This window comes from Epinephelus fuscoguttatus, linkage group LG12 (genome assembly GCF_011397635.1).
Source record: "Epinephelus fuscoguttatus linkage group LG12, E.fuscoguttatus.final_Chr_v1".
Classification (NCBI taxonomy): Eukaryota; Metazoa; Chordata; class Actinopteri; order Perciformes; family Serranidae; genus Epinephelus; species Epinephelus fuscoguttatus.
In genome coordinates this window covers 28324222-28338588 of record NC_064763.1, presented here as the reverse complement: position 1 = coordinate 28338588, position 14367 = coordinate 28324222, and the positions used below count along the sequence as shown (strand labels likewise).

The 14367-nt window shown below is 40.1% G+C and overlaps 1 protein-coding gene across 2 annotated transcripts in view; it reads right to left on the bottom strand.

The window, feature by feature from the left end:
* Positions 1–1485: 1485 nt before the first annotated feature.
* grm5a (glutamate receptor, metabotropic 5a) overlaps positions 1486–14367 on the bottom strand; it is a 28692-nt gene continuing 15810 nt past the window's right edge. The window contains exons 11-19 of one of the 2 annotated variants that reach the window (XM_049592608.1): positions 12977–13103; positions 12159–12276; positions 8911–9097; positions 8059–8217; positions 7804–7929; positions 6792–6974; positions 6502–6671; positions 3886–4559; positions 1486–3536 (exon numbers count right to left, since the gene is read on the bottom strand). In XM_049592608.1, coding sequence (XP_049448565.1) covers positions 3502–3536; positions 3886–4559; positions 6502–6671; positions 6792–6974; positions 7804–7929; positions 8059–8217; positions 8911–9097; positions 12159–12276; positions 12977–13103 — 1779 coding nt within the window. In that variant the 3' untranslated portion in view covers positions 1486–3501. Of the gene's footprint in view, positions 4560–6501; positions 6672–6791; positions 6975–7803; positions 7930–8058; positions 8218–8910; positions 9098–12158; positions 12277–12976; positions 13104–14367 lie in introns of both variants that reach the window. The other variant, XM_049592607.1, reaches the window with a different exon arrangement.

The window sequence follows — 14367 nt, the reverse complement described above, 5'->3', positions numbered from 1 at the left end:
CCGCCTGTTTTGTCTGATGTGTGTGCATGTGTATGTGTATGTGTGTCTGTGGGTGGGTGGGCAGATAGGGGTGTATGTGTGTGTGTGTTTTGAGTGGGTGTCTGTATGTGTGCAAGTATGCGATAACTATGTATCAGCTTGTGTGAGTGAGGATTTAACATCTCATGTGATGACAACTGTATATGACTGCGTTGTATTTGTGGATGAGTACATTGGATGAGTAACAAACAGGAGTAAATCGTGACATTTTTAGGAAGAAGAAGAAGAAGAAGAAACAATGATTATGTTACACATTAAAAGCAAACTGTATTATATTCAGAATCATACTCACTCAATAAAAGAAAAACAATTATCAATATAAAAAAACCTATTTGTTAGTGCACATCTTTTCAACTGTTTAGTTATTATTCTTCTTTCTTTATAATACTGCAAATGTATTGGTTGCTTATATCTTTTAGATTTTTCGTAATTTATTTTCCCTTTAGCTCTGACCAAAAATGTCCTTGTAATTCATTGTAAACTGAAAAGCAAATAAGTTGTATAACCTATATGAAAACAGACTCGAAACCAACAACAATCCATATCTTCAGCCAGGTTTGCACCCTTGTTTCATTTACATATTTAGCTGTTTTGGGGCAGTTGTAAATTGTATTTGCTCTCTTTAGGAATTAACACAATGGCTATTACGTCATACAAAGTGTTTCTCGCTTAGCTATAGCTCCACTCACAACCATTTACTTCTTGCCTCTGTGCAACTTCAGGTGTGAATGAGGGGCTCAGTATTTTTGTTCCCCCATTTTTCCTCTATCATGGACCACACACCACTGCTGGACAAAAAATAGAAGCAATGATGCTGAAGTGGTGGTTTCCTGTTGCCTTTAATGACACATACATGCTATACTAAGTCAGAGATGAGTAAGGCTGTGATTTTTTTCTATGTTCTTGCAAACCCAACCCCCATCACTTCATGCCACCACCAGATTTCAAGGATAAACAACGGGTTGGTCCGCTGAGGCCTTGTTCTCTCCCTGTGCTCATCAAAGCTATTACGCTCTAACTATAAACTTTGCCTGCCATCTTGTGAATGTTAATTTCACTGAACAAAACACAGCATAGGAAATTATATCACATGTTATTTAATAAAGAGTGCCCCAGAAACCCTATTTCCCATTAGGTTTATTAATTATCGCACTGTGATTTGACACAATTATTCTATCTTATTTAGAGAGGGTTCATAAGTAACATCGACGTAGGAGGTGTAAAAATAACACCACACATGATCCAGTTTCTAGTATTAAAAAGACACGTGACTCCTTCAAACGTGACAGCATGAAAAATTTGGATTTTTTAGTGTCATTCAAAAGTCACTTTGAGACATTCTCTTCCATATACAGTTATACTTTTGATTTTTAAATATTAAGGTTAAGTATTTTTCCTATAATTGGGATGTAGAAGTTCTATAATGTGAATGAAGTGTCCCTACGGTGTAAATTTACAGTGAATTACATACAAAAATGAATGAAATGCACAAATGTGAATTGGAATTTGGATGGAAACCTTTAATGCAGCACAAGTCTAAATTGTAAATTCTGGCTATTTCAAAGGCAGAGGAAGAAATAAGACCAAGACAAACGTCTTCTGTAGATTATATCAGTGAATTATTGGCTTAATGTGTAGTAAACACCTGCAAAATTGGCACAAACCTGCATGCAAATATGGCAATTGTCTAAGATGTTTTTTACATCCAAAGTCAGTAGAAAAACACTGCACATTTCAAAAAGCATTAACACATTCCCGTCTGTGTAAACATTCAGAAAAAAATAAAAAAAATAAAGACTGATGGACAGAAGCCAGACTTAAAAAAAAAAAAAAATCTGATAAACAAGCATAAGCTAGCTCCCACATGAACATTATCATCTGCTCGCCTGTCAATCCACACTGTCATTCATCGAGATCCTCAGAGAGGCCAAAATGCAGATACAAAAAAAGAAAAGATTCATTGAATATGCTCAAGCATAAGAAACAACATAGTCAAAAATTTCATGAAATATTATAAAAAAAATCCTCCTTTTAACACCTGAATACATGAGCCCATTTATAGAAACACAATGCCATTTACTTCAGGGAGACGTTGGCACATATATGTAGGTAAAAAGCCAGGCTAGAAAGAACTGTTTTGCAATAGATGTCTAGAAAATGAAGCACACTTTCAGTTCCCTTCTCTCCTCCTAAAACGACTCTTAATTAAAAACACATTAACACACTGATAGTATCATCACTTTGCTACTGTATCTATTCATCATATTGGTTTCACATGTACAATATCAAAAAAAGGTAATTCATTACAAATATAACTTAAAGAGTGCAACCAAATCTTGACATCATGCAAACTGGAAACGTTTTTCGAGCCAACAGATGACAGCGCTCGTTCAGCAGGTTGGAGTCAACGTCAGAAAGTATTTTGGTTCGGACACATCCTGAGGTGGAAGATTGTTTTGGTCCGCTTCAGATTATCAAATACATTCAGCTAAGTCACATCTAGAGAAAAGAATTAAAGAAGACATCCAGGTAGTCCGTGAGCTCTTTGTGGGTTTGACAACTGATGATGTCCATTGAGAAAATGTCTTACATTTCCTTGAGATGCAAAGAGCTCCAGTCCTCTCGGGATGGCAGGGGGGTTCATTCTTAGTAAATGTTTTGTTTCCAAGAAAAGGGAAGGTCATTGTACTCCCCCGCACAGAAACACCTGCTTCCTGATTCACATAATGCAGCATCTTTCTCCTCTAGCATCTGGATACAAAATGCTCGCTTATGCCTTCCAGACTTGACAACTAATTAGAGGGCAGAAAAAATGAGTCGTGTTTGACCTTTTCATTTCAGGCAAAGTTATTTGAGCTATTTTCTTCTGGACAGATGCCGTCATGCTGATACAATCTGCATCCACCTGGGTCTCAAAATATTAAAGATTAGGGCAATTTGTCAGTGAAGAAAAAACATCAGATGTACAGAAACAGCAATAATATACAGTAAGAAATCAGAAAAAAATCACACTTTCTGTGTTTATGATTATATGTGATGCAAAATATACAACTGAAATACAACTATCTTAAATGTTATAATACCTACATTTACCTACAAAAATCAAATGCCATTTTGAGATTCAGTATAAGAGCCATTTTGGCATAATCCAAAGAAACACTGAACATAAATATTTGGTTAATTTTCCTGTTCCACTGTTTCATAACCATTTTATAATGAAGTAAATAAGTGATTTTACATTTGTTTTCTCAGCTTATCAGTATTTTCTTTGGAATTTGAAAAGTAATAGACCTGTGTTTGTTAGTATAGCATTCAGAAGTCTGTAAAATGCCCGTATGTGTGTTTCAGTTTGTCAAGTGTTTTACTCACTTGGAGACAAACGATGAAGCACTGACACTGCTCAGCTTATTTTCAGCGTTTAGCATTTGCAGTCTTGCCACTGGTATGTCTCTTTCAGTCCTCTCATTGAGGGAATGTATGGGTGCACTCAATCCAATCTGAAAATGAAAGTACATTTTAAACACTGCTCAATAATCCACATGTAGAAAGGCATCCAAGAGTTTGGTCCAGTGTGACGCTCTGTCTTTTGGGGTTTAAAATACTCCAAATGGATGATAACCAAGGAGAACAAGGTGTACAGAGAGCAGGTTTAGAGAGAGGAGGAGCTCTGACTGTAGTGTCTCAGCAGCAGCTGGCCATATTCAGCCTCAGAGGGCAGTGAGCTGCCGCTGGAGCTCAGAGATGAGTCTCTAAATGGGGAGGGAGGCGTCAGAGCCACCAGCTCCTCCATATCCTTGGCTCGCCTGCTACTCACACAAGTCCCAGCCAGGTGTTCGTAAATCTTACCTGCTGGTCGATTCTCGCAGAAATTGGAGACGGCTGCGACCTCGGCGTATGTGGTGACAGTGGAGGGGGCCTGCCTGCTCCTGGGTGTGAGGTACTGAGGTGGGCAGGGGGAGGCGTCTGCAGCTGTAGACAGAGCAGTGGTGGACGTGGGGCTGACGGTGACTCCCCCTGGCAGCATCATGGTGTTCAGCTCGCTGATGTTGGCAGTGAAACGGTTAACCACACAGCTGATTTGGTCCATGATAGTCGTGCCCTGACCTTGGCTGCCAATCATGCCTATGCCGATGTCACCCACACCTATGACACTTATGTCCCCACCATCCACCATCCCGACACCCTGGCTGTTATCCCCAGCTCTTCTTCTCACTCCACCTGGGTGCTCAGGTACGAACGTGGGTAAATCCTGCCCCTCCTCTCCAGCCTCTCCTCCCTGGAATCTCCTTGGTGACTGAGAGGGGGAGCAGTCGAAGGGCTGAGACACCTGTTGCTCCTCATATTGCTCTTTGACACCAGTGTCCCCAGGTGTACCTCCTCCTTTAGAGAACGGCTTGATGATGGCTGTCTGGTTCACCTCCACTGGTACCTTTTTCTTGACATGAAATGACATCCTCTTCCATATGTTTGGTCTGTAGGCCTGCTCACTCTGTGCCCATGTCACCGATTTCCCATTGGAACTGAAAACACATAAAAGACATAAAGTTTGTTTACATTTATTATAAAGGGATAAGAAATATGACAGATCCACAGTGTAAGACTGCACATCTCAGTGTTCTACTTCTTCATGTTGGTATTTCTACCATCCCCCGTTCTATCTTTTGCTGTCTGTGTAATTTTACATCTCCCTCCATTTTCTTTTTATCTTCCCTAGAAAGAGAAATCCTTAAAGGCAGTGGGTCTCCTTCGGGAGTACTTAACCCAAATGAGGAAGACTTGTCTCAGCTCGGGGAACAGTTTTTCTTGGCGTATCCAGCCTGTCGGATTGGATTCAGTTCTGATTTATTTAAGACAGTTAAAGGAGGAAAAGGCATAGCAGTGTTTTAGGAAATATCTCAGCAGAGTTGCCATCTGTATACATGGACTCATTGACAGAAACAACTAAAGCATGTGGCTGTAAGGAGAGTAGTTTAGATGCCTGATGATAAGCCAAGAAGGTGGTTTCTCTGCCATGTCTGCCGTGTCCCACCCGCCTGCAGCTTTCCCCTCTAAGCCTCTTTTCGCTGAACTATCCTTTGTACTCTAGGCTATTATTAACAAAATCCATACATAAGGTAAAGTATATAATATGATTATTAACTAGATCTGACATAGATCAGCAAAAAAAGGAAGCAAAACTGTTGTTTGACGAATATTCCAAAAGATGATGTGATTATATTACAAAGTAATTATGTGATGGATCATCCAGTTTAATGGAGTGGTGGAGGCAAGAAGTAATATGATATGGTCTTCATAGGATGTATGACTATCTCAGAGCAATCTTTTGCTACATTTTTAAATAGATATCAATGGCAAAAAAATAAAATGAGATTGTATTTTAAGTATTTTCCCTTAGTTTAGTTGCTGGTGACATGCAGGGGAAATGTAATTTAAGAGCATCAAAATGCAGCATATACAACATACAATATATGCTCTTTTTTATAGAAACATAATAGGAATAACTTTAACCTCCTGTTTGGTATGCATTTTCAGTTTTTCCTAGCTATATGACATTAGTAGGACCTGATAACTATAAAAAAAGAAACACTGTCAACAATAATGAATAAACAAATAAAGTCCCAATATCCTTCAATGAGCTGATGAAAAATTCCCAATGTCTGCAGACAAGTACCTTCTAATTAACACCGTCTTAGCTTGTTGCTGTTGGTCAAATTTGTATGGCATATCTGACTATAAATGTTATTTATCATAAATAAACAAGTTTCAACCATTAAATTTGATCAGGTTTTGGACCTTGTCCATTTTTGTGTCGGGATCGGCTGCAGACTGATTGGCAGAGATAACTGCCATCTTGTTTTTACATAGATTAGTGTATTGTGCTCTTACTACCACTACATGGCACAAAAGTGTCCATGAATGAGGACGAGAGGTCTAAGTTAAGCAGAATGACGTATAAGGTCCAGTAAACCCAAAATGTAATGTCCTCATATGAGGACTTAGGGTCTCAGGAGGTTGAGGAAGTGTTTTTTTAAACAAACACTTCACCCCCTGCGAATCAGTGGTTCCCAACCTTGGGGTCCTGACTCACATTAGGGGTCACCAAAGTGACAGGGGGGATGTGAGACCTGAGCTGAGAACTGAATTGAAGTAAAGTAAAGGGATCTGCGTTAAACAACAACAAAACTATATCCAACATCCGTCAGATTATACTGCATTGTGAGAGTTTGCTATTGTTAAACGCAGCCTCTTTATACTCAGTTTCTGGATTCTTCGTTTATGGTCGAGCTGTGCGAGAAAAACAACATTTTTGTCCTGAATTCAAGGTAACGCAAGGTGACAAATTGATATGCAAATAAATATTTGGGGAATGAAGTATTCCTTAAAGACGCTTATGCAACTGGGCTCAGGTGTTGGGGAGTAAATTTATTCATAGCTTAATAATCACTCAGGTTCCTCATATACCTGATGTTGTCCTGCGCAGAGCCACGGCGCCGGAACAGGTTGGCCATGCTGCTAGAGGATTTGCCAGTCTTAGCAGCTTTCTTGGCATCACCTACGTGCATGCGCACCACTGTAGATGTTGTGAAAGCACTCCGGACATTCTTCTCGGGCTTGGCAAGCATGATGTACACCTGATTGTGAAAATGGACAACAAAATAACTGTTAGCATAAAGATTTATGATACAAAAATCAGACAAAAAAAAAGACTGAACATTATTATAATTGTGTGAATATGTATTTCAATTTCTTACCTTCGGTACAAACATGCAGCAGAGAGCCACTGTGGCACTGAGGCTGACACTAAAGCACATGGTTATGATCTTGTAGTTGGAGCCAAAGTAAATAGGAACAAAGGCCAGCCAGATGATGCAGGTGGTGTACATGGTAAAGGCAATATACTTGGCCTCGTTAAAATTAGCTGGAACATTACGAGTCTGTAGGACAAAAAGAAGAGTAGAATTTTTAAAGCGGTGTAAATTGCAGTACAGAGGACAGGAAGAAAACTATAAACCTGATAGAAAAAGTACAATGTGTGTTACTCGCCCACAAAATGACCATTTGAAAATCAGTGACTCACTCTGTGATACCTTGAATTTGTAAAGAAAACCTTGTTTTTCTTGAATGCCTCCAAAGTGAATGGAGAATCCAAAGAGGTGAACATTCATGAATTGACGTCATTAGGGAGCAGCTTTAACAACAACAAAACCATATTAAAAAATCAAAATGTTAAGAAATGTCACACAACTTTTGCAGTATAATCGATGTGTCATTTATTCAGTTGTATTCTCACCGAATACATGCATACTGCCAAAACGTTAGAATACAGAGCACTTCCATCTACAGCTGGAGCACCCTACATGGCCTTGGACACATACATGTATATGAGCTCTGCTTGAGCAGCATTCAAATGCATGTGCATGCCCAGGTACGCTACTTGGCCATGCATAAGAGTGTTTGTACTGACATGTTTTAAATCATGAGCACAAGACTGGATAAATGAAACCTGGATTATACTGCATGAGTTGTGTGAGAGTTTGTAAACACATGTTTTTTTTATATAGTTTTGCTGTTTGTTAAATGCAGTTCCCGTTACTTGAGCTCATGAAGGATGTTTGCCTTTTTTGATTCTCTGTTCACTGTGGCAGCATGCAAGAAAAACAACGTTTTCTTCACGAATTCAAGGCAACACACAGTGAGTAATTGTTACACAAATGGTTGTTTTGTGGGTGAAGTATTCCTTTAACTAATGCTATGCTGAGGTACCTTGAAGGCGTAGAAGGTGCAGCTCAGGATAAGTAGACCATTGTAGCCCAGGGGCGCCACCACCCCCAGAGTGGTCAAGTTGCAGATCAAGTGTACTTCACGAATACTGGGGTAGTCATAGATCACCTAGGAGATGAGAAAAAGGGAGAGGTCAATGTAGTTGTATAAATAAATGTAAATCAACATCGCCCACACTGCAACACAGAAGCACACAAAGAAACACACACACACACACATGCACACACACATAGATACCTGTGGTGGCTCTATGATAAGAAGTGCCACAATAATCCCAAGCTGCAGCAGTATGAGTAGGAAGGCGATGACCAATTGTGCGCAGGCGGACATAAAGCGCGGTTTCTTGGTGCAGATCTTCTTCTTGCTGCCTGCCAGGATCCGTGCTATACGGTTGGTCTGGATCAAAAATAGATCAAATGGTTATGCAGGCTTTACTTTCATCGGCTGGAGATAATGCTGCTCGCACTGATTCATAACAATAATGTCCTTTTCAGTTTCCAGATCTTAAACATCAACCTCAGCCCACACACAGATCCCAAACATCTACTGTACCTCCCTAAAAATTGGCCACCAGCCAACCTCTGGAGGTAGCTCTTTTACTCTCGCCCTTATCCTTAGATGCCCCTCTATTTATTCTAAAAACAAAATTGGACTATGATAGTAGACGAGTTGTCTGATCAAATGTGCGAGTTTGCCACATCACTGGCAACACTCTTCTCTGCCAAAAGCTCCAACGTGTGAGGTGTGATAGAAGAACTGAGTGATCTCCGTCAGCTACTTTTACTGTACATTTAGCAGTTTTGCTCTGTTGACCTTCTATTCAAGTGCATATCAATCCCAACATCGAGTTTCACATGGAAGTGTGTCAAACAGTGGGAGAAACCGAGAATTTTAAATCTCAGATCTTTAAATGGAGGGTGTAAAGACGACTTTTTACTGTATGGAATAGTCCTGCATTTTAGCATTTGACAGAAAAATCTGATATCACAGCAAGATGGTGGTGGAAGTGACACGTGACAATAACTGTACCACTTGAACAGAGTATGTTTGTTTCTCAACCTAATGGCAACAAAACAGAAAATACAGTACCTTGGTGACCAGCGCAGAGTAGCTCATGGCGGGGGACAGGCCGATTCCCAGCCGCTGGAGGTAGCAGTAGACTATGTGGGGCTTGGCAATCAGGCTGAAGGTGCACAGGTAGCCCAGACATATTCCAGCCAGGATGATGTAGCAAAGCTCACGACTGGAAGACTTGACCACAGGAGTGTCCCAAAATCTACAGATGGATCAAATGATTTCTAGGTTCACAAAACTGGTAAAAGACAGCTGGAGCAGTAAAGGCACATTGATATTCAACACATAAGACATAAGCTTACTGGTTTCAAAGAAGATAGCATATAACTGCAACAAGCCAGTTTTGGTTTACTGTAGAGCAATGCTATTTTTGGTATTTGTATTTTAAAGGTGCACTATGCAGGATTTGCCTTAACAAAGCAAACAAACAAACAAGCAAAGACAATGTATAATCCCTCTTACTCATCACGTATGACTAACTAAAAGTGTGCGGCAGTATATTTATATGCATAGTCTCTGCCCTCTGCCTGTATTTTGTTATTTTCTTCATATTTCAGGGTACAGCACATCGGTGAGACCGGGATGTTATGAAAAGGTAACAATCAGGTGACAGACCGTAAGCAGCACACATTAGTGCAATTGTTATTTGTTAAGTGCAATCCATTATTTATTTTCGTGTACAACAGCTTGATAGAGCAAATTTCTTACACTATTTATTTCCAGTTTTATGAATGATTGGCACCTGATCAGATGTAGCAATCATAATCTCTTTGTATATTCTTTATACAATGACAACAAAAGCTTCCTATTACATTCTATTCTTTTCAAGAAGGAGGCTACGAAAATAGCAAACACAGTGCTGAAAAACATAATTATTGTGAGGCTAGATTCCAAACTTTCACTTTCGCTGGCAATAGTGTTTACAATCCATACTCAACAATTCCTGCATAGTATACCTTTAATCTTTATTTTTACCTTTTTAGAAATGAACACATTTACTTCTTGTATCTACTGTGAATCAGGCTGACATCTGCTAAACACAACAAAACATGATGTACTTACTTAGTGTTTCAGTTAGAACTAGATATCATATATGTATTCATTTAATTCAGTAACAACATGGTGGGAGCATTTTTAGTAACACAAATGCACACTAGAAATTATTGTATTAAAAAATTACCTAGTTTGTCATTTATCTACAGTAAAATAAATAGGTTGGTTTGACCCAGAGTTGTTGTTATTACTTTATATTACTGTTCAGAAGTTGTGATATTTTACTTAAGTAAGATTAGTAATAGTACAGTGTAAGAATAGGTTTCAAGTAAAAATCCTGCATTCAAAATGTTACTTAAATAAAAGTACAAAAGGATTAGTAACCAGATACACTTAGAATACTAATAGCAAAAATACTCATGAAGTGCTTTTCAAGGTACCCAAAGACACTTTATATTGGTTAAAAAAGATCACAAAATAGACTACAATAAAATACACACAACATCATTCACACATTAAAGGCATTATTATTATATAATTATTCCGAATCTAAATAATAACTTACTGCTATCAAATAAATGTAGTGGAGTAAAAAGTACAATATTCAACTCTAAACTTTAGTGAAGTATTAAATGGCAGGAAAGGGAGATACTCAAATAAAGTACAAGTATATCAAAACTGTACTTAAGTATTGTACTTGAATAAATGTATTTAGTTACATTCCACCACTATTACTCTTGGGCTATTTAGCCAAATTAAATTTTCACCCATTGTCTAGTCTGAGTGAGCGGAAGTTCGCTGCATAGATCAGCCTCTCATTGGGCGGAACGAGCCACCCGCTGAAGTCCCGCCCTTCCACCTCCGGTTGTGTAGCAGTTTTCAACCGTTTTCAACACGTCCTTTACTAACTTTTGTGGTGTTTGATCTTGTGGGGATGTAGCCATTTTCCTGCCATGGTTCGCGTCCTGTAGGCGATATTTTTGTGGGCGTGTTACACCAAAACCTGTTTCCCCCCGGCATTTTTTTTGCAAGCGCACCGTTGCTGTGACACCGCCCAGAACGATTGTGATTGGTTGAAAGAAATACAAGCAGCTGGGGCGTTTTTTCTCCAATCTCAAAGTGAGAGTCGGCCCAGCCAGACCTTTCTTTTCTTGAGAAAGGTCTGGTGAGCGAGACTACCCATTGTCAGACACAACAAGCTCAAGTTTTGCTTCAATATTGCTACAAATATATTGTTAGGTGAATAAAATGATGTGACAATCAAAACTGCAAATGATACACTTATTAGTCACATTCAGTAACAAATAGTGACACAAGAGTTTAAACCAGCTCGACTATATTTAAGTTTGAGTAGATAATTCAACAGTCACATGAAGAGTTTTCGGCCAAGCAGCCGCCCAGGTCAATTGTGGTCGACAATTCTTGTAATTCCAGCAGACAAATTTCAGAAGCTTCCAGAAACTAAGAAAAATACTGCCTCGTCTATATTTGACAGTCTGCACCATAACTGGACTTTGAACTGTGTTAAATTTGGATGTAGGCTATGGCACAACAAAGTAGGAAATAACAACAATAAATAATGAAAAATGGACCAAAAAAGGAAAGCCATTTAACCAGTAGCTTACTCACTTATGGTAGAGGCACAAATATCAAGGAAAAATGACCAAATCCACAAAATCTGCAAGTCTACAAAATCAGGCAGGCCAAACTCCCTGCTTCTAAAATGCTCCAGGTGTGGTACGAATCTGTACAGAGGACAGAACAAAATCAGGTCACAACCAAACCGCAGAGAGCTGTGGCCGGAAAAATTGTCCCTCTCGGCTATATTACAGTCAAGATGGTGGCTTTGATAAAAACGAGGAGAGAACTTCGGAGTCAGCAGTCAGTGAGGGTATAAAAGAGTCACTAAAACAGGATTCTCAACAGTTGTGAATCACCGCAGCCATGAGAGGTCCTTGAAAATAGTCATAAATTTGCACACAAAATATAAGGGTTGATTGGTCCTGTAGTATTTGAGATTAGTTCCAGACACACACAAACGCATTCACACGACAAAACACATGATCCTCTCCAGGCTTACATCAGGTGGAGATAATAACACCAACACTGGGTCAAAACAACACCCCGTCTTGGATGGTTTTCATGCATACTGGGTAAAGTTAAGCCATTATTGCCTCAGTGTATGTTATTGCTATTGAGTTGGATCAATCCTGACCCACTGACTTTTACTATGTATGTACAAGACCAGTAAAGCTGTAGGCTGTAATTACTTGATGAAGACAGATGTAACAAAAAGTGTAGCCATGAGGCCCAGGCAGGCGAACACCACTGCAGCGATGGGCTCTGGATCCCCCCAGCGCACATACTGCACTGGGATTGGCGCACAACCTGCACGATACAGAGAGATAATTGGGAGCGAGAAAACAAAACACAGAAGAGTGGGAGGAAGTCATGTGTTTGCATGTAACAGCCAGTGAAAGAAACTCACTCATACTGCACTATTTACTGGAACAACAACAACAATTTAGGTGTTATGTGTAAAATATTAACTCTGTGATGCAGTCAGGTCATATGAGTTGACGGTTTTTTGTGAAACATTAAAAGGATCTGTAAGGGAGGAAAGAGGGATCATAGAGACACAGATCAGAGGGATGGCAGGATAAACACACTGCTGTTCTCCTATGGCGGATACACACACACAAACTGCCTTTATGTGTTTTTTCAAACTACAGAGGAACAGAAATACCGTGGGAGACAATAAGCGTTTACAAAAGGTTAGGAATTTGGGTTTCAAACAGTTTTTATAGACTTTGGAGTTAAGAAATCTGGCTTCAGCCAAATCCCTTATTCTGGCAAGGATCTAAAGTCTTTTGGTGTGTGTAGAGTACACAAGTATTTGTGCTGATTTCTGTGTCTTAGTTCAGAGCATTTGCCAGTTTGTGAGTGTGTGAGTGTGTGAGTGTGTGGTACGTAAGATGCAAGGGGATTTGGGTGCACCACAAGTGTGTGACCCAGATTAAAGGCTCCTCTGGCCTGCTTGGAAATCTTGTATTTGCAAGCGACAGACACATAAACAAAGTGCGCTTACCGGTGAGGTCATGGGTGGGCCAGAAGCCAAGGACACAGGCTTGACAAGTGTACTCATCAAACACAAACTCGTTCTCCTTGCAGGGAGTGCAAGTCCAACAGCAGCTCACCTCCCCTTTACGGATCACCTGGAGACACACACACACACACACACACACACACACACACACACCAGTATGAAAGGGCGGAAAGGTCTCGAAGCTCCAACGGCACTTTTCTGTAGCTAATCTTACACTCTGGCTGGGAAATGAGGATGTCTTCATCAGGGGATCAAAAGAAGAAAAAAAGAGACATGTATGGAGTACATCTTTCTTTTAGCTTGTCAGTGAAGAAAAAAAAGCTGATGGTGTTGTGGGTCAGTGGATCATGCTGTCACTTGCAGAAAGTCTGGGGTTCAAATCATGGCGTTGCACTTACGTGTTTTCCAAGCCTATTCTCATCCCCAAGGCATCAAATACCATCGCTTGGTCATGCCCCTGAGCGTGTTATATCGACACTGAATGCAGCCTTTGGCATCTTTATGAGACACACCAGGCTTTCAACTAACTCCTATATGAACCCATCTGTGGCAAAACATGAAGCTGAGAGCAAGAGATGTAGTATAAAGCGCAAGAAAGCCCATGTAAGGTGGGAGGGAGGAGAGTGTGATGGGTCAAGCAAAACCAGACTTTCACCCAGGAGACCACAGTTTGTGTCCCATGTGAAACCAAAACTTTGTGTTGTTTTAATGTGCGATATACGTCACTTTAATACCTACATCCTGTCTGAAACCTTAAGGTCAATGTTGTTCTAATGTTACGCAATTTATATATGGTCATCCCGCATTGCCATCGCTCATGTGACGTATTTACGTCACGTTAGGTTACTACAAGCGTACTTATTCTAACTCAGAACTAACCTAACTAAGTAGTTTTGTGCCTAGACCTAACCGTCACCATTTCACAACACTGACCACATTTTATAATGTGTTTCAGCTGTGCGGCCTGTCTGTCACGATGAGACACCGAGGGGCAGGACCAGTGGTATAGTGGAGGGTATATGCAGGTATATCGGGTATATCCACCTCTTTTTCTGTACATTTTCAGTATACCCATCTATCAGCCAAAAAGCCATTGGAATATATAGTAGAGTACATCCACTTCCTCCTTGGTAACCTACAGTAGATGCACCTCATCAACTACCACTGCACCACTGGGCATGACGACCTGGGATTGCCTAGGGTGCTCCAGTTTCCTCTCACAGTCTGAAGGCATGCAGGTCAGGAGATCCGGAAACTGTATTCTGCTTTTGATTGTGAACATACACCGCCTGCATGTTTCCTGTGATGGTAACCTGGGACAGGCTTCACGGATGGATGAAAAGGATCACAGGTGTAGTGAGCAGCGATGAGAG